The sequence below is a fragment of the Gorilla gorilla genome, chromosome 1 (genome assembly GCF_029281585.2).
Source record: "Gorilla gorilla gorilla isolate KB3781 chromosome 1, NHGRI_mGorGor1-v2.1_pri, whole genome shotgun sequence".
In the NCBI taxonomy this organism is placed as follows: Eukaryota; Metazoa; Chordata; class Mammalia; order Primates; family Hominidae; genus Gorilla; species Gorilla gorilla.
This window is the reverse complement of record NC_073224.2, coordinates 177,345,161-177,366,397: the sequence shown is the minus strand read 5'-3', so window position 1 is coordinate 177,366,397 and position 21,237 is coordinate 177,345,161. Positions and strand designations below refer to the sequence as shown.

Genomic DNA, 21,237 nt, shown 5'->3' with positions numbered 1-21,237 from the left:
TAAACAGCAGGCTGAAGAAATGAAAAGAAAGCTGTGGAAATACCAACAGAAGTGGTGTAGCAGCTGAAGAAGTAGAAAGAGGGGGAAGTAACATACCTGCAAGGTTGTGTCACTGTAGCAAATCTACTACCCCATTTCCTAGCTATATCTGTTCTATCACTTTATGCAAGCATAGTCTTCTCTAGACTCTCTTTTACTACTGTCCATAATAAAAAAACCAATACCATTTGAGACATTTATCACTGGTTTTTTTTCCTATGAGTTTCTCAGAGCAGATGCCCATGAATACTACTGATATGTAACAGTGAAGGGGACTTCAAGTAGATTGCTATCTGTCTATTCAAGGTCCATTCAATTGAGGTCTACCCTCAATTCTTGCCCTCTCAAGTTATGAGATATCAGTAAGCCAGGATTTCCTCTTCTTACTCAGAATAACCTCTCAGAAAATGGAATTTTGAAGGAATTATTAGCATTTTCCCTTAATCCACTCCAAAACATGTACTACTTCAGTTTGTTATGCTAATACAAATTTTCTCCCCATTCTTATATGGTTCTAGTCACCTAGTCACTTACAACAAAGACTTTCAAAATTTTCTGATCTTGATTCATGACACAGAATCCATTTTACATCAAAATCTAGTATATACATACACACATGTGTACACTCATACAAAAGGGGGAGGGGGGGAACAACTCCCTAAAGCAATATTTAACCTTACTACATGCAGTGCACTATTTTTTCTATTCTACTCATGTTTTCTTTTCTTTTTTAACCTGGGTGTCATCTACTAAGCTGTTTTTCATTATCATTAAGAATCATGACTGGCATTGGAAAAATACAGATTTGACTCATGGTTAAAAGTGAAGGGAACAGGTTTGCAAAGAGTAAAGTATCTTTGATAGAGAACGTCTTGGATCCATACATTCACCTCTAAAAATAACACTGACCTCATTTTAGCACAAAATGCACTCCTAGGGCCTGAAAGTTCTATTTCACATATTATGAATATGGTAGTTTAGGCCAGAAATACTTGTGTGGGGAAGACATGTAGGCCACATACTCATTCTCATAAAGAAAATTCATAAACAACCAATGTTTAAGAAAAGTTACACTATTAACAATTTGGAAATAGGATACAGGCTGGACATGGTGGCTCACGCCTGTAATCCCAGCTGGGAAGCCGAGGAGGGTGGATCATGAGGTCAGGAGTTCAAGACCAGCCTGGCCAACATTTAGTATCCTGTCTCTACTAAAAATTACAAAAATTAGCCAGGCATGGTGGGCGCCTGCAATCCCAGCTACTCAGGAGGCTGAGGCAGGGAGAACTGCTTGAACCCGGGAGGCGGAGGTTGCAGTGAGCCGAGATCGTGCCTCTGCACTCCAGCCTGGGCAACAGAGCGAGACTCTGTCTCAAGGAAAAAAAAACAAAAAAAACAGGATACAGGTATGAAAGATGGATTTTGATGCATTATTAGTCATGGTCAACATTTCAACATTTAAATAAATATAATGCTAAAATAATAGGAACAATATAAATCGTTTCTCATTCTTATAGTTGCTTTTATTATTTATATTCTTAAAGTTTTTAAGTTTCTTGGAATCACCCTCCCATACATGTATAGTACAATTACTACCTTTCTGAAACTAAAAAAATTTATGCACAAACATCTCCCCAAAATTCCTACATGACAGAACAATACCTGCTTAAAAAAATTTGTCACTGTGAGAGTAGCTGGTCGAAAGCTCGTCAAGTTACAAGCATCATCTCCACTTGTTGTCCTTTCAAGTGATCGTCTGCCAACAATACTAGAATTCCTCCTCTCTGACCAAGACCCTTTTCGTTCTACAAAAGAATTAAAAAAAAATTCATTTTCATAGAAGTTAAATTTTGTTTTAAAGTAGCTTTCCAAACACAAGGAAGAATCTACTAAATTGAAAATTACCCACTCAGCATATCAAGTATAGTAGGAGAATTTTGCTTTTGGAGAGGTTAGTAACAAAGTACCTAAATCTTCTGGTTGTCTTTTTACAACATCACAGGTGTAAAAATAAGTTTCTAACATGCAAAGATCTATGGGCATGACCAATGATGAGCCACAAAGAGCAGCTGTAGAGGAAGTATGCATTTACTACAAAATGTTTACCACATGAAAATTTTAGTCATCGTTAATCTTCCCTCAGTCTTAGCTCTTTAGTTTGAAAGGGAATTGTAAGATAATTTGTATTCAAAGTACTTGCAAGATAATCCTGTTATTTAAAACCAACAGAACTAGACTGAAGATTAACAAGGAAATAGATTAGTTGCGCAAAACTATAAACAAAGTAGACCTAATGGACATTTACACTACACTACAGTACACTAAGCAAGAGCAGAATATACATTCTTGTCAAGCACTTAGAAAATATTCTCTAAAACAGTCTATATACTAAGCCATAAAACAAGATACAATACATTCAAAGAGATTAAAATCATATAAAAATGTTCTCCAACAACAGAAGAATTAAACTATAAATGAACAACAGAAGAAAATTTGGGGAATTCACAAATGTATGTAAGTATAATAGCCCATTTAAAAAACAGCTAATGGAAAAAGAAGGAATAATAGAAATTAGGAAGTATTTAAGATGTATGAAAATGCAAGAACAACATACCAAAGCATTGCTAAAGCAGTGCTCGGGGGAGGATTTACAGCTATTAATGTCTATTTTGAAAAGAACTATCTCAAATCAGTAATATAACCTCAGACTTCAACAAACTACGAACTACAAAAGAAGAGAAAAAAAATCCGAAACCAGCAGAAGGCTACAAGAGGCAACTGCAGAGTGGAAATAAGGAAAATAGAAACTATAAAAACCATACAGAAAAATCAATTAAACCAAAAACTGTTTCTTCAAAAAGATAAACCTGACAAATCTTTAGCTAAAATGATGAACCAAAAAAAAAAGACTCAAATTACTAAAATCAGGAATGAAAGAAGAGATATCATTTACAGACTTTACAGAGTAAAAGGAATAAAGGAATATACAGCAATACTATGAACAACTGTAGGCCAACACTTAGATTTAGACACCAACTAGATAACTTTGATGAAATGGACAAATTTCTAGAAAGATACAAAGTATTTATATTAAAACTGACTCAAGATGAAAGAAAATGTGAATAGACCTAAAACAAGTAAAGAGATCGAGTTAGTAATGAAAAAACTTACCACAAAGAAAAGACCAGGCCATGACAGGTTCACTGGTGAATTCTTCCAAACTTTCAAAGAATACCAATCCTTCAAAAACCCTTCCAAAAAAACGGAAGGAACACTTCACAACTCATTCTATGGGGCCAGTATTACCCTGATACCAAAACCAAACAGAGTCATCAAAAGAAAGAAAAACTACAGACTAATATACCTTATGAATATAGATGCAAAAATCCTAAACAAAATACTAGCAAACAGACTCCAACAACACATAAAAAAGATTACATGCCATGACCAAGCAAGACTTTTCCCAGGAATTTAAGGTTAATTCAACATCCAAAAACCACATCATTCGATGCAACACCACATTAAAAGGATACAGGACAAATAATTTTAATAGAGGCAGAAAAAGTATTTTACAAAATCTAACAGACTTTCATGATAAAGACACTTTTAAAAATTAGAGATAGAAGAGAACTTCCTCAATCTACCAAAATACATCTATGAAAAGCCAACAGCAAATATCATACTTGATGGTGAAAGACTGATTGCATTTTCCCTAAAGTCAAGAATAAGACAAGGATATCCACTCTTGTCATTTCTAAAACATTGCAGAAGAGGTTCTAATAAAGACAGAAAAGAGAAAGAAATAAAAGGCACCCAGACTGAAAAAGAAAAGTGAACTACTTTTTATTTGCAGATGACATGGTTTTGTATACAGAAAATCCTAAAAAATCTGGGGAAAAAAACGAACAATAATTCAAATTTAGTAAACAAATTCAAAAAGGTTTCAGAGTATAAGATCAATATACAAAAGTCAATTTTATTTCTATACACTAGAAATGGACATTCTAAAGACAGAATTAAGAAAACAATTCCATTTAAAATATTATCAAGAAACAATAAAATACTAGGGTATAAATTTAACAAGAGAAGGACTTGTACACTGAAAATGACACAACACTGAAAAAAATGAAAAAGATTTAAATAAATGAAAAAAACTTCATGTTCATAGATTCAAAGATTTAAAATTGTTAAAATGGCAACAATCTATAAATTGACTTAGAGATTCAATGTCAGCCCTATCAAAATCCCAGATGCCTTTGTGTACAAACTGACAGCTGGTCCTAAATTTATATGGAAATAAAAGAAACCCAAAATTGCCAAAACAAATCTTGAAACAGGATAAAAGTTGGAAGACCCACTCTTCTCAATTTCAAAACTTACTTCAAAGGTAAAGTAATATGGTATAGCAGCGGTCCCCAACCTTTCTGGCACCAACGACTGGTTTCATGGAAAAAAATTTTTCCACAGATGGGGTTGGGAGGATCGTTTCAGGATGATTAAAGCGCATTACATTTATCATTAGAGTCCCATAAGGTGCACGTAACCTAGATCCCCTGCATGTGCAGCTCACAATAGGGTTCATGCTCCCACCAGAATCTAATGCCACTACTGATCTGAGAGGAGGCAGAGCTCAGGCGATAATGCTAGCTCAGCTGCTGCTCACCTACTGCTCTACAGCCCGGATCCTAACAGGCAGGACAGGTACCTGTCCGCCACCTGGGGGTTAGGAACCCCTGCAGTAAAGCACTGGCATACAGATCAGTGGAATGGGATTGAAAGTCCAGAAATAAATCCCACATGAATGGTCAATTGACTTTCAATAAGGGATCTAAGAAAATTCAATGGGAAAAGAATAGCCTTTTTAATAAGTGGCGCTGAAACAACTGGATATCCACATAAAAAGAATGAAATTGGACTACCTCACAACATACAAATATTAACTCAAAGTGGATTATTATAAACCTAAATGTAACAGCTGAAACTATAAAACTCTTACAAGAATACATACAAGTAAATTTTGATTCATATTACATAATGGTTTCTTAGATAAAACACCAAAAGCACAGTGACAAAAGAAAAAAATAGAAAAATATAACTTCCTCAAAATTTAAAACTTCTGTGCTATGAACAATACCATCAAGAAAAGTGAACTCACAGACTAGAAGAAAATTTTGCTATCATATATTAGGCAAGGAATTTGCATCTTGAACATATAAAGAACTCCTACAACTCAATGCCAAGAAGGTTAAAACCCCATTTAAAAAATAGGCATCAACTATTAATAAATAATAAAAAGACCAAAGCCATTAAAAAATAAGCAAAGGTTAAAAATACCTATTACTCCAAGAAAGATACACAAATAGCCAATACACACAAAATGATGCTTAATATCGCTAGCTACTAAGAAAAGGTAAATCCAACCTACAATGAGTACCACTTCACTTGCACTAGAATGACTATAATCAAAGAGCAGATAATATGTTACACTGGTAAAGATATGCTGAAACTGGAACCTTCACACACTAGTGGAATGCTAGTGGAATTTTTGAAGGTGCAGCCAAATTGGAAAACAGTGTGGCAGTCCTTCAAAAGATTAAGCACAGAATTATCATATGACCCAGCAATTTCACTCCTAGCTATATATCTACATATCTAAGAAAAAAAATGTCCACACGAAAGCTTGTAAATGACTTTTCAACACTATGAAACATTATTCATAATAAACTAAAAGTAGAAAACCCAAATCAACTGATAAATAAATATAGTATATCAATACAACAGACTATCATTTGGCAATAAAAAGAAATAATACCAATACATGCTACGACATGGATGAACCTGAAAAACACTACGGTAAGTGAAAGAAGCTAGCCACAAAAGACTACATATTATACAAGTCAATTTGTATGAAATGTCTGGCACAGACAAATCTATAGAGACAGAATATATATTAAAGGTTGTTTAGGGACAGGTTAGAAGACTCTGGGGGAATGAGGAGTGACCACTGCTAATGGGTACAAGAGTGTTCCAAGATGGATACAGAAGTATTCTGTAGCAGTGGTTGCAGAACCCTGTGAATATACCAAGAAAACACTGTACAGTAAGTCCTCATTTAACATCATGGATCAGTTCTTCAAAACTGTGACTTTAAGCAACACGTTGTATAACAAATCAATTTTACCACATGCTAATCGATATAAGCAAGAGTTAAGTCCCTACAGCATATTTCTGGTCACAAAAACTTAACCAAACTTCTAAATATTCAAAACACTTCTAATATTAAACGTTCAAATAAATGTGCACTGTACATACATTTAAGAAAGATTAATAAAAATAAGTAGGATAATTATTTACCCAATTATCCCAGTTCAGGGTCACAAATGGCCGAAGCCTGTTCCAGCAGCGCATGAAAGAAGGCAGTGTATGGCAAATACACCTGATAGCAGTAACTTAAGCAAACCCTGAGAATGACCCTATGGTCTAAAAAGAATGTGTATTCGGAGTTCCGAGCTAAGGAACGTGGGAGTGGCCAAACTTGAAGACTCATTCCTTATCTATGAGGATAAGGACATCTGAACTTCTAGCCCATCCAGTGAAATCTAGGCCATACATGGAATCAAGGCCCTTTGTTTTGTGTTAAATGAGGGTTTCCAGGTGGAAGTTACTAGGGGGAGGATGCTAAGTGAAAATGCTACATAAACTGCATGCTTTTTCAAGTGGCTGTGGTTTTCGGTCCAGCTCACCACTCTGCATTTAAGTTCCCTCAGTAAACCCTATGTCTCATTCTCTGGCTCCCCATCTCTTCTTCAGCCTGTGATATGATGTTATACATACCAAAGTCAATAGGGGTCCCACACGACAGGCAGGCACCTGTCCTGGACAGGACGCTATTCCATCACAGGTGCACTCACACACACGCACCCATGTTACCTTAAGCTGCTACCACTTAAGACATGCCAATTAACCTCATGCACACAGCTTTGGGATTTGGGAGGAAATGAGTACCCAAAACTCCCCACACAGACTTGGGGAGAACATGCAAACTCTACACAGACAGTAGCTCCAGCCAGGAATCAATTTGTTTCCTCATCAACATTATAAAAAATCAAAAACAAAATGAGATATTTGAAGATCTGCTGTATTGTACAATTTAAATTGGTGACTTATATGGTATGTGAATTATATCTTAATAATGGTGTTAAATGAGAAAAAGGCAAAAAAAAGAAAAAAGAAAATCCTTTTTATGCAATATTACATTGCAGAGTCTACAAATGAAACAAGCTTATATAAGAAAAAAGAGGCCGGGCATGGTGGCTCACATCTATAATCCCAGCGTTTTGGGAGGCCGAGGCAAGCGGATCACTTGAGGTCAGGAGTTCGAGACCAGTTTGCCCAAAATGGTGAAACCCCATCTCTACTAAAAATACAAAAATTAGCCAGGCATGGTGGCACACATCTGTAATCTCAGCTACTCAGGAGGCTGTGGCAGGAGAACTGCTTGAACCTGGGTAGCAAAGGTTGCAGTGAGCCAAGATCGTGCCACTGCCCTCCAGCCTAGGCCATAGAGAGAGACTCCATCTCAAAAAAAAAAAAGAAAAAAGTAAACATTTAGAAATGTTTTGTATGAAACACTCTTACCTCCAGTACTGATTTCTACTTCTGTAGAATCTCTTTCCAAACTCCCAGCACTGCTAACAATATTCATTAAATGGATTGCAGTCCAAGCAAAAGGCATGCGATATTTCCCAAGTCTTTGGCAAAACTGATCTGCTTGACTCTTCAGTTTCTCCAGTTTTTCTTTATTCTGCAAAACAGAACTTTATACATTATATGATTATACTTGAAAGAAATCAGTTAAAGGCTATTTCATACTACATAAAGGAAAAGGATGAGAAGTCTCAATTCTCAGCAGAGATGAGAAAAAAATCTGTACCCTACAGAGATAAAGTATTAGTGCAATATCTTAACCAGTGAACAAACTCAACACATTCTACAAATGTACGTACAAAGCAGGTCTTTGAAATTTCTATTTGTGATTATGTTATTCTAGGGAGAAGAGAGCAAGTACCAAACATGTATTATGTATTGCAAGTATTGTTTTAGGAAGTATAACCATGGTCTAGTCAGCAACTGGTAACTACAAAATATTCTAGGTTATAATTTGTTAAATTTTGTTACTCTATAAAAGATGGAAGTAGCTGAGCACATTTGAAATAGTCCCTAACTTATAACAACCATGAGTTAAGAGTGGGGAAGCACGAATAGGCCAATGATAAACAAGCTCAGAGTTGTAACAAAATAAGGAAATTAAAAAGTAAAAAGGAAAGCAGAAGAAGACTAAAAGCTGGAAAAAGACTAACAGTCCAAATATTTAATAGTACAAGCATATCTGGAAGACATCTTGAGGCTGGCTCAACTTTTAGGCTACTCCTGAAACAAACATCAAGAGGTGGCCTGCAAAAGCCAATCAACACTCAAGACTGAAAACCTATACTACCTCTCTCATATACTCTTTGCAGATGGGATGTTGAAGTATACATTAATGACAGTGTCCTACCTTGGGACTCAGGGCTAGAAAAAGATGAAATGATAACTAAATGATAGCACTATTTATTACTATCTCTACTATACCCTTAAAACAGTTCTTATTTTAAGTATATTTCAAGTATACTTACTTCTATCAGTGTATGTAAATATAAGTAAAGAGCGGAATAAGCTGCTAGTATATTTAAGAGCACTATGTAACAGAGCAAATTTAATGTAAAATGACAACCGGGGGACAGCCAGAATACTATACTTTAACCATTAGTTCAGCCAGGTAATCAAGGATCAAGAAAAAAATATCATGTGCTCAGATCTACAGAAAAAGCTCAGTTCTTGTTATGAATCTTCGGAAAATAGCAAAACATTTTCTGGGTTTGGGTTGCTTACCCAGTATTCCTCAAGCATACTTCTCCCAGAAGTTCCAGTATTAAATCTTGTGTTCAAAGATCCAAAGATCACTTGTATTCTTGTAGCTAACCCATAGTATCTGAAATTTGTTATTAATTATCCAACTTTTTTTTGCTTTTATAAGTTTATACACATTCTAGCAATTAGGCTGGGCATGGTGGCTCACATCTGTAATCCCACCACTTTGGGAGGCTGAGGCAGGTGGATCACTTGAGTTCAGGAGTTCAAGACCAGCCTGACCAACATGGTAAAACCCCATCTCTACTAAAAATACAAAAATTAGCTGGGTGTGGAGGCACATGCCTGTAATTTGAGCTACTTGGGAGGCTGAGGCAGGAAAATCACTTGAACCCAGGAAGCAGAGGTTGCGGTGGGCCAAGATCCTGCCACTGGACTCCGGCTTGGGTGACAGAGCAAGACTCTGTCTCAAAAGAAAAAAAAAATCTAGAAATTAGCCATCTGATGGCAAAAAAAGGCTGTATTTTCTTTTTTTAAAGACTATTATATTTTTACTATATTCCTTAATAATCTGCAGTCAGATGGAAGCCAAGAATACTTCTATTTTGGTAGGAAAAGTTCTGTCAATATCACTATTTTATAAATAAAGAAAACCTTTAATAATTCAGGAGTTAAACTGAATTAATTTAGTTCTCTCCATGAAGAAAAAAATGTAAAGAGTTTTGAGATAGAAGAGATTTTTAAAGAATACCACAGCATATGAAACATATGACACAGGCTAGGTGACAAATTAAATAAAGAAGAAAGGAAGACAGGAAGTGGGCAAACAGAAAAAAAATAGTACTAGTAAAATTCTTTAATATGCTTTGTTGCATATTAAAGCTATTAATTGCTATTGCATATAAAATGCTATTGGGAGAATAGCATTCTCCCAAGTTACAATAGTAATAATGTGGGGGAAATGAGAAGCATAACATTCTACCTTGGTGGCATCTGCTTCTTTGAAAATCATATATGGTTCTGCACACTCTCCAATGTCTCCTTGCTGTAGGACTTTTTCTAGCTGTCAAAGGCAAAAAAAAGTTAAGATTAAGCTTTTAAAAGCCTGAAATTCAAGGATGGTTCAATATACGAAAATCAATATAACACATTAACAGAATGACAGAAAAAAATATATGACATCTCAATTGCTGTAGAACAAACATTAGACAAAATTCAGTACCCTTTCATGGCAGAAACACTCAACAAAGTAGTAATGCAAAGAAACTACCATAATAAAGGCCATACATGAAAAGCCCACAGTTAACATCATACTCAATGGTTAAAGACTGAAAGCTTTTCCTCTAACATCATGAACGAGACAAGAATGCCCACCTTAGCCTCACCTATTAAGCATAGTAATGGAAGCCCAAGCCTGAGAACTAAACAAGAAAAATACGTAAAGCATCTGAATTGGAAAGGAAGAAGTAAAATTATCTCGCAAATGCTATGATCTTTTATGTAGAAAACTTTAAAGATGCCACACAAAAAACTGTTAGAACTAATAAATGAATTCAACAAAGTTACAGGATACAAAATCTACATACTAGCAATGAGGAATCGAAAAAGGAAATTTAAAAAAAAATTTCATTTATAATACCATCAAAAAGAGTAAGATACTTACAAATAAACTTAACCAAGAAAGTAAAGGATCTATATACACTGAAGACTATAAAACATTGCTGAGAGAAGTTAAATTAGGCGCAAATAAATGAAAAGAAATCCTGTGTTCATGGATTGAAAAGATTTGATATCATTAAGATGTCAAAACTACCCAAAGCAATCTATAAGCTTAATGCAATCCTTATCAAAATCTCAATGATTTTTTTTTTTTTTTTTGCAGAAATAGAAAAACCCATCCTAGAATTCATAGGGAAACTCAAGAGACCCTGAATAATCAAAACAAATTTAGGGAAAAAAGAAGAAAGTTGAAAGTCTCATACTTCCTGATATGAAAATGTATTTATAAACTACAATAATCAAAACAGATATAAGATATATATATAATTCCTATTAGTTCTGTTTCACTGGAGAATTCTAATAAAGAGTTCAAGAAAAATTAGGTAGCACCTACTGTGTATGTCCAATATTGTGTTAAAGAATATCAAGATGAAAAAAATATGTAAAGGTCAAATCTTTGCCCTTGAAAAGTTTATAATACTGACAGACAAGTATACAGACACTACAAAATAAACAAATATATTTAACATTATTCTCACCTTTATTACAAGAAAAACATCTTGGGAAGGATAAGTGATAGAAAAAATTGCTGATCTTGCCAGGGTAGTAATGGCAGCAGGTGGTACATGTGGACGTAACAACCCCTTCATCTGCTCAGAATTAAGGTCAAAATAAAAATTTTCTGAAATCTAAAAAATATTAGTATGTTAAACTTTAAAATCTGTACATTTTACAGTGTCTATTTCTTAAAAGAAAGCTGCTTCTGCTACTTACTTTTAGAACTCTTTCAATGAAACAATAATCTTTTCAATTACAGTAATTATAATAAGAAAACATTTAATCTTAAATTAAATTTCTATTTTCTTTTTAAAAACATTCATGTTAAATAATTCTCAAAAAAATTACTTATTTATCTATAGATAGTAGGATATTATACTCTCATGTAAAGTTTATATTTCACTGAGACCAATCTTTACATACCTAAATCGAAGTAAAAAAAGTAAACAAGCTATTTGGAAAACATAATAAGCATATTCTAAACAACCATATTCCAAATTCTTTTAATTAGAGGCGAGGGGATCAAGGTCAGGAGATTGAGACCATCCTGGCCAAAATGGGGAAACCCCATCTCTACTAAAATACAAAAAATTAGCCGGGCATGGTGGCATGCGCCTATAGTCCCAGCTACTCGGGAGGCTGAGCCAGGGGAATCGCTTGAACCTGGGAGGTAGAGGCTGCAGTGAGCCGAGATCGCGCCACTACACTCCAGCCTGGCAAAAGAGCAAGACTCAATCTCAAAAAAAAAAAAAGTAACCTCTAATAAAGTATACAAAGAAATTATCATTGAGATGACGGATTCCAAATTGACTTTTAAAAAAATTTATGAATAATATCCCAGCAGTTTCGAGTTAGCAAATAAAAGTTGCTAGAGCAGAATTCCATTAAAGAAATCCATAATATGTCTTGTGTTGGCAGCAGAAGTCACTGAAGGCACTTCAAGTTTCCTTTTTTCTTTTTTTAATTTTAAATTGTTTTTAGTAGCAATGGGGGTGGGGGGGGTCTCACTATGTTGCCCAGGCTGGTCTTGAACTCCTGGCCTCAAGCAATTCTCCCACTTTGGCCGGCCAAAGTGCTGCAACTACAGATGTGAGCCACAAGCACCCGGCCAGCACTTCAAGTTTCTACTACATATTAGTCTTAGAATATTAAATTAAGAAATGTTGTAAAATAACTTTCTGACACGCCTGTAATCCCAGCACTTTGGGAGGCCGAGATGGGCGGATCACGAGGTCAGGAGATCAAGATCATCCCGGCTAACACGGTGAAATCCCGTCTCTACTAAAAATACAAAAAGTTAGCTGGGCGTAGTGGCGGGCGCCTGCAGTCCCAGCTACTCGGGAGGCTGAGACAGGAAAATGGCGTGAACCTGGGAGGCGGAGCTTGTGCTGGTGAGAATTTGAAAATCATGTCAATAAAAATTCACTGTCATTGTCATTCCTATTGTTATGTACTGCTTGCCAAAAGTGATTTTCTTGTATTGTCTTTTCTATTTCTTAAAGTTGCTTCTGCTATTTGCTTTTAAAACTCTTTCAGTGAAACAATAACCTGTTTTCAATTACAGTAATTTATAAGAAAATATTTAACTAGTCCTAATAAGTTAAATTTCTATTTCCTTTTTAAAAAGATCTATGTTTAACAGTTCTCAAAAAAAATCAATCTTGCAAAACAAACAGGTTTCTGAAACCAATGATTATGACAAATAACTATGGTCAAATTATATAATCTTACCTTTTTCTTTTCCTTGACATCATATAAAGCCAAACTTGCAAAAATGGGTTCAATTTCAATTTCAAACCTTTATGAAGAAAAAGGATAAAATAATTTTAAAATAAATATAAAATACACAGTTGGAGAGAAATTGATTCCAAAACTAAATTATCACAATACCTGGCAGTTTTCTACACCTGTGCCTTTGCCTATATTAAAACTTCTTCCTGAAATACACTCTTCTATGCATATCGTTCAGAGTCTAAATCAACCTTATCTTCTCTAGTTAATCCTAATTAATTTATCCAGCTACAAATAAACTCAAACTACCTAAAAGCCTAATGACATATTATGTCCATTCTGAGGCACTAATCACTTTCTAACATGGTCACTTATATATGTAGATATGTTCATTTTTAAATAAGTTTTAAAAATAAAAGCCTAATGTTTTCTTTTTCAGATTATAAATAATATATTCAATGCAAAAATCTTAGAAAACACATTAGAATATTCAGAGGAAAACAGGAGCATCCAAAGAATCATAATTAACAGTTTAATGCCTAATCCATCTAGACTTTATGCATAAATGCACTTGCCAAATTTTTTAAACAGTGTCACAGTATACATAATTTGTAGTCTGCTTTTTTAACTTAACATTTTGTGGACAAATTTTCACGTTATAAATATTATTCTTACCATCTTTTTTAATGCTGGCATAGTAATTCCCATTATATGAATACGGCAAAATTGTATACTTAATTGAGATGTCTAACTCATTTCTAAGAACAATGACTTACATACAGTAAACATCTAGTAAATATTTGTTGAATGAAATAATATATAATGTGAGGTTAACTAAAACTCTAGAGTAGAGGTTCTCAATGAAGGACAATTTTGCCCCCAAGGGAACATTTGGCAATACCTACATACATTTTTGGTTATCGAAACTACAGGAGTATTACTGTCACTTAGCAGTTAGAAGTCAGAGATATGACTGAACATACTATGCTGTATAGGACAGTCCCTGACAACAAAGAACCATCTAGACAAAAAAGTCAATAGTGCTGACATTGTAATAACCCTGCTCCACATTGCATGGTATTAAAAGAGAATCGAGGACCTTGTAGAAAATACACAACATATTTACATTAGGGTGAGAGTTTAATAAAGGGACATTTACAAGGATTTGGACAGGATCTTCAGGAAACAACTACAGAGAGTGCCATTCCCTGGGGCTAGCAAAAGCAAGTCATTACCAACCATAGACCTAAAAGAGAACATGGAAGTAATAACCAAAAATTAGAAAGGATAGCTATACCGAAGGTCCTTCACAGAAACTGGCCTTGGAAAGAAAGAGGCAACAGATCTAAGTGACTCAGCAGGGAACTCTCTTCTACCCTCTAACTTCCTGCTGATACATCCCTTAGTAAAACCCAACTACAAGTCAAATGAAAAGAGATCTTGGTGATCCTGTCCATGTGTCAACCTCTACAAAACCTACTCTGCATCCTTTTGATACTGTCGGTCCATTTATTTTGGCCAATCCAGTAAATAAGGAGTATCCCACTGGATTTTTAATGGGAATCTTTTCATCTATTCACTGACCATTTGGATATTTTTGGTTGGCCCATTTTTCTATTTATTGTTTGACTCTTTCCTCATCAATTTGTTGTTCTTTATGCATTCTAGAAATGAGCACACTGCCAAGTATATGTGTTGGAAATACCTTCTCTTTCTCTATGATTTATCTTCTCTTGCGCCTTTCGACGAACAAAAGTTGTCCATTTTAATGAAGTAAAATGTGTCAATGTTTTCTTCTAGGGGTAGTGCTTTCTGTGTCATGTCAAAGAAATATTTTTCTTTCTATAAGATCATAAAGATATCCCTACATTATCTTCTGGAAACTTTACCATTTTGTCCTTCACATTTATGTCTATTATCAATCTGTAGAAAAAATTTTGTGTATCATGGGAGGCAGTGGTCAAGTTTCCTATTTTCATATCTATATATATGAATATATATATATATTCATGAAAATATATATTCATGAAAAAATACATATATTCATATATATAGATAAGAAAATAGGAAACTTGACCACTGCCTCCCATGATACAAATTATATATATATGAGAAACACATACACAGACAAGACAGATAAACACAAAGAGAGGAAAGCAGGGGGGAGAAACAGATATCCAACTGTCCTGCCAATTTATTGAAAGGATTACCCTTCCCATACTATAAAAAACATCCACTGTTATTACAAATCAAAAATGCATAAACATGTGGGTCCTTTTTTAGCTCTTTTTTTTTTAGTTGAAGTAATAAATGTTTAATGAAATAATTTTACATAATATTAACAGCATTCATTTGGCAAAATATTTACATGTTTGTAGAGTACTACTGTATATAAAGTGGGAATATATCAGTACAGACTTTTCTAGCTCTTTCCTCTATTCCAGTGCTCTAGTTGTCTAATCATGTACCAATACTATACCATCTTAATTACATAGTTTCATACTAGTCTTGATATCTGGTTGGGTTTTCAAAGTGAAATGCTAATTTACTTATTCAGAAAATTAGAGGCCAAGGTGGGAGGATCGCTTGAGGCCAGGAGTTCAAGACAAGCCTGGGAAACACAGCAAGATCCAATTTCTAATTTTTTAAAAGAAAGAAAATTAGTATCCCAATGTGTAACTTAGTGCAAACTTTGTTTTTTTTTTTTAGAAATGTTTATATTAATTCTTTTTTTTTTTTTTCTTTTTATTATACTTTAAGTTTTAGGGTACATGTGCACATTGTGCAGGTTAGTTACATATGTATACATGTGCCATGCTGGTGTGCTGCACCCACTAACTTGTCATCTAGCATTAGGTATATCTCCCAATGCTATCCCTCCCCCCTCCCCCCACCCCACAACAGTCCCCAGAGTGTGATATTCCCCTTCCTGTGTCCATGTGATCTCATTGTTCAATTCCCACCTATGAGTGAGAATATGCGGTGTTTGGTTTTTTGTTCTTGCAATAGTTTACTGAGAATGATGGTTTCCAATTTCATCCATGTCCCTACAAAGGACATGAACTCATCATTTTTTATGGCTGCATAGTATTCCATGGTGTATATGTGCCACATTTTCTTAATCCAGTCTATCATTGTTGGACATTTGGGTTGGTTCCAAGTCTTTGCTATTGTGAATAATGCCACAATAAACATACGTGTGCATGTGTCTTTATAGCAGCATGATTTATAGTCCTTTGGGTATATACCCAGTAATGGGATGGCTGGGTCAAATGGTATTTCTAGTTCTAGATCCCTGAGGAATCGCCACACTGACTTCCACAATGGTTGAACTAGTTTACAGTCCCACCAACAGTGTAAAAGTGTTCCTATTTCTCCACATCCTCTCCAGCACCTGTTGTTTCCTGACTTTTCAATGATTACCATTCTAACTGGTGTGAGATGATATCTCATAGTGGTTTTGATTTGCATTTCTCTGATGGCCAGTGATGATGAGCATTTTTTCATGTGTTTTCTGGCTGCATAAATGTCTTCTTTTGAGAAGTGTCTGTTCATGTCCTTTGCCCACTTTTTGATGGGGTTGTTTGTTTTTTTCTTGTAAATTTGTTTGAGTTCATTGTAGATTCTGGATATTAGCCCTTTGTCAGATGAGTAGGTTGCGAAAATTTTCTCCCATGTTGTAGGTTGCCTGCTCACTGTGATGGTAGTTTCTTTTGCTGTGCAGAAGCTCTTTAGTTTAATTAGATCCCATTTGTCGATTTTGTCTTTTGTTGCCATTGCTTTTGGTGTTTTGGACATGAAGTCCTTGCCCATGCCTATGTCCTGAATGGTAATGCCTAGGTTTTCTTCTAGGGTTTTTATGGTTTTAGGCCTAACATTTAAATCTTTAATCCATCTTGAATTGATTTTTGTACAAGGTGTAAGGAAGGGATCCAGTTTCAGCTTTCTCCATATGGCTAGCCAGTTTTCCCAGCACCATTTATTAAATAGGGAATCCTTTCCCCATTGCTTGTTTTTCTCAGGTTTGTCAAAGATCAGATAGTTGTAGCTATGCGGCGTTATTTCTGAGGGCTCTGTTCTGTTCCATTGGTCTGTATCTCTGTTTTGGTACCAGTACCATGCTGTTTTGGTTACTGTAGCCTTGTAGTATAGTTTGAAGTCAGATAGTGTGATGCCTCCAGCTTTGTTCTTTTGGCTTAAGATTGACTTGGCGATGCGGGCTCTTTTTTGGTTCCATATGAACTTTAAAGTAGTTTTTTCCAATTCTGTGAAGAAAGTCATTGGTAGCTTCATGGGGATGGCATTGAATCTGTAAATTACCTTGGGCAGTATGGCCATTTTCACGATATTGATTCTTCCTACCCACGAGCATGGAATGTTCTTCCATTTGTTTGTATCCTCTTTTATTTCCTTGAGCAGTGGTTTGTAGTTCTCCTTGAAGAGGTCCTTCACATCCCTTGTAAGTTGGATTCCTAGGTATTTTATTCTCTTTGAAGCAATTGTGAATGGGAGTTCACTCATGATTTGGCTCTCTGTTTGTCTGTTGTTGGTGTATAAGAATGCTTGTGATTTTTGTACATTGATTTTGTATCCTGAGACTTTGCTGAAGTTGCTTATCAGCTTAAGGAGATTTTGGGCTGAGACAATGGGGTTTTCTAGATAAACAATCATGTCGTCTGCAAACAGGGACAATTTGACTTCCTCTTTTCCTAATTGAATACCCTTTATTTCCTGCTCCTGCCTGATTGCCCTGGCCAGAACTTCCAACACTATGTTGAATAGGAGCGGTGAGAGAGGGCATCCCTGTCTTGTGCCAGTTTTCAAAGAGAATGCTTCCAGTTTTTGCCCATTCAGTATGATATTGGCTGTGGGTTTGTCATAGATAGCTCTTATTATTTTGAAATATGTCCCATCAATACCTAATTTATTGAGAGTTTTTAGCATGAAGGGTTGTTGAATTTTGTCAAAGGCTTTTTCTGCATCTATTGAGATAATCACGTGGTTTTTGTCTTTGGCTCTGTTTATATGCTGGATTACATTTATTGATTTGCATATATTGAACCAGCCTTGCATCCCAGGGATGAAGCCCACTTGATCATGGTGGATAAGCTTTTTGATGTGCTGCTGGATTCGGTTTGCCAGTATTTTATTGAGGATTTTTGCATCAATGTTCATCAAGGATATTGGTCTAAAATTCTCTTTTTTGGTTGTGTCTCTGCCCGACTTTGGTATCAGAATGATGCTGGCCTCATAAAATGAGTTAGGGAGGATTCCCTCTTTTTCTATTGATTGGAATAGTTTCAGAAGGAATGGTACCAGTTCCTCCTTGTACCTCTGGTAGAATTCGGCTGTGAATCCATCTGGTCCTGGACTCTTTTTGGTTGGTAAACTATTGATTATTGCCACAATTTCAGCTCCTGTTATTGGTCTATTCAGAGATTCAACTTCTTCCTGGTTTAGTCTTGGGAGAGTGTATGTGTCGAGGAATGTATCCATTTCTTCTAGATTTTCTAGTTTATTTGCGTAGAGGTGTTTGTAGTATTCTCTGACGGTAGTTTGTATTTCTGTGGGATCGGTGGTGATATCCCCTTTATCATTTTTTATTGTGTCTATTTGATTCTTCTCTCTTTTTTTCTTTATTAGTCTTGCTAGCGGTCTATCAATTTTGTTGATCCTTTCAAAAAACCAGCTCCTGGATTCATTGATTTTTTGAAGGGTTTTTTGTGTCTCTATTTCCTTCAGTTCTGCTCTGATTTTAGTTATTTCTTGCCTTCTGCTAGCTTTTGAATGTGTTTGCTCTTGCTTTTCTAGTTCTTTTAATTGTGATGTTAGGGTGTCAATTTTGGATCTTTCCTGCTTTCTCTTGTGGGCATTTAGTGCTATAAATTTCCCTCTACACACTGCTTTGAATGCATCCCAGAGATTCTGGTATGTTGTGTCTTTGTTCTCGTTGGTTTCAAAGAACATCTTTATTTCTGCCTTCATTTTGTTATGTACCCAGTAGTCATTCAGGAGCAGGTTGTTCAGTTTCCATGTAGTTGAGCGGCTTTGAGTGAGATTTTTAATCCTGAGTTCTAGTTTGATTGCACTGTGGTCTGAGAGATAGTTTGTTGTAATTTCTGTTCTTTTACATTTGCTGAGGAGAGCTTTACTTCCAACTATGTGGTCAATTTTGGAATAGGTGTGGTGTGGTGCTGAAAAAAATGTATATTCTGTTGATTTGGGGTGGAGAGTTCTGTAGATGTCTATTAGGTCCGCTTGGTGCAGAGCTGAGTTCAATTCCTGGGTATCCTTGTTAATTTTCTGTCTCGTTGATCTGTCTAATGTTGACAGTGGGGTGTTAAAGTCTCCCATTATTAATGTGTGGGAGTCTAAGTCTCTTTGTAGGTCACTCAGGACTTGCTTTATGAATCTGGGTGCTCCTGTATTGGGTGCATATATATTTAGGATAGTTAGCTCCTCTTGTTGAATTGATCCCTTTACCATTATGTAATGGCCTTCGTCTCTTTTGATCTTTGTTGGTTTAAAGTCTGTTTTATCCGAGACTAGTATTGCAACCCCTGCCTTTTTTTGTTTTCCATTTGCTTGGTAGATCTTCCTCCATCCTTTTATTTTGAGCCTATGTGTGTCTCTGCACGTGAGATGGGTTTCCTGAATACAGCACACTGATGGGTCTTGACTCTTTATCCAACTTGCCAGTCTGTGTCTTTTAATTGGAGAATTTAGTCCATTTACATTTAAAGTTAATATTGTTATGTGTGAATTTGATCCTGTCATTATGATGTTAGCTGGTGATTTTGCTCATTAGTTGATGCAGTTTCTTCCTAGTCTCGATGGTCTTTACATTTTGGCATGATTTTGCAGTGGCTGGTACCGGTTGTTCCTTTCCATGTTTAGCGCTTCCTTCAGGAGCTCTTTTAGGGCAGGCCTGGTGGTGACAAAATCTCTCAGCATTTGCTTGTCTGTAAAGTATTTTATTCCTCCTTCACTTTTGAAGCTTAGTTTGGCTGGATATGAAATTCTGGGTTGAAAATTCTTTTCTTTAAGAATGTTGAATATTGGCCCCCACTCTCTTCTGGCTTGTAGGGTTTCTGCCGAGAAATCCGCTGTTAGTCTGATGGGCTTCCCTTTGAGGGGAACCCGACCTTTCTCTCTGGCTGCCCTTAACATTTTTTCCTTCATTTCAACTTTGGTGAATCTGACAATTATGTGTCTTGGAGTTGCTCTTCTCGAGGAGTATCTTTGTGGCGTTCTCTGTATTTCCTGAATCTGAATGTTGGCCTGCCTTGCTAGATTGGGGAAGTTCTCCTGGATAATATCCTGCAGAGTGTTTTCCAACTTGGTTCCATTCTCCCCGTCACTTTCAGGTACACCAATCAGACGTAGATTTGGTCTTTTCACATAGTCCCATATTTCTTGGAGGCTTTGCTCATTTCTTTTTATTCTTTTTTCTCTAGACTTCCCTTCTCGCTTCATTTCATTCATCTTCCATCGCTGATACCCTTTCTTCCAGTTGATCGCATCGGCTCCTGAGGCTTCTGCATTCTTCACGTAGTTCTCGAGCCTTGGTTTTCAGCTCCATCAGCTCCTTTAAGCACTTCTCTGTATTGGTTATTCTAGTTATACATTCTTCTAATTTTTTTTCAAAGTTTTCAACTTCTTTGCCTTTGGTTTGAATGTCCTCCCGTAGCTCACAGTAATTTGATCGTCTGAAGCCTTCTTCTCTCAGCTCGTCAAAATCATTCTCCATCCAGCTTTGTTCCGTTGCTGGTGAGGAACTGCGTTCCTTTGGAGGAGGAGAGGTGCTCTGCGTTTTAGAGTTTCCAGTTTTTCTGTTCTGTTTTTTCCCCATCTTTGTGGTTTTATCTACTTTTGGTCTTTGATGATGGTGATGTACAGATGGGTTTTCGGTGTGGATGTCCTTTCTGTTTGTTAGTTTTCCTTCTGACAGACATGACCCTCAGCTGCAGGTCTGTTGGAATACCCTGCCGTGTGAGGTGTCAGTGTGCCCCTGCTGGGGGGTGCCTCCCAGTTAGGCTGCTCAGGGGTCAGGGGTCAGGGACCCACTTGAGGAGGCAGTCTGCCCGTACTCAGATCTCCAGCTGCGTGCTGGGAGAACCACTGCTCTCTTCAAAGCTGTCAGACAGGGACATTTAAGTCTGCAGAGGTTACTGCTGTCTTTTTGTTTGTCTGTGCCCTGCCCCCAGAGGTGGAGCCTACAGAGGCAGGCAAGCCTCCTTGAGCTGTGGTGGGCTCCACCCAGTTCGAGCTTCCCGGCTG

At 36.3% G+C, this 21,237-nt stretch overlaps 1 protein-coding gene across 13 annotated transcripts in view; it reads right to left on the bottom strand.

The window, feature by feature from the left end:
• The window catches only part of DOCK7 (dedicator of cytokinesis 7), a 239,067-nt gene that overhangs the window by 168,458 nt on the left and 49,372 nt on the right, over positions 1–21,237 (bottom strand). For all 13 annotated transcript variants that reach the window (XM_019019154.4, XM_019019163.4, XM_055362977.1 and 10 more), the window contains exons 8-12: positions 12,958–13,024; positions 11,208–11,357; positions 9,932–10,012; positions 7,678–7,843; positions 1,702–1,844 (exon numbers count right to left, since the gene is read on the bottom strand). In XM_019019154.4, the coding sequence (XP_018874699.1) occupies positions 1,702–1,844; positions 7,678–7,843; positions 9,932–10,012; positions 11,208–11,357; positions 12,958–13,024 (607 nt within the window). The remainder of the gene's footprint in view (positions 1–1,701; positions 1,845–7,677; positions 7,844–9,931; positions 10,013–11,207; positions 11,358–12,957; positions 13,025–21,237) is intronic.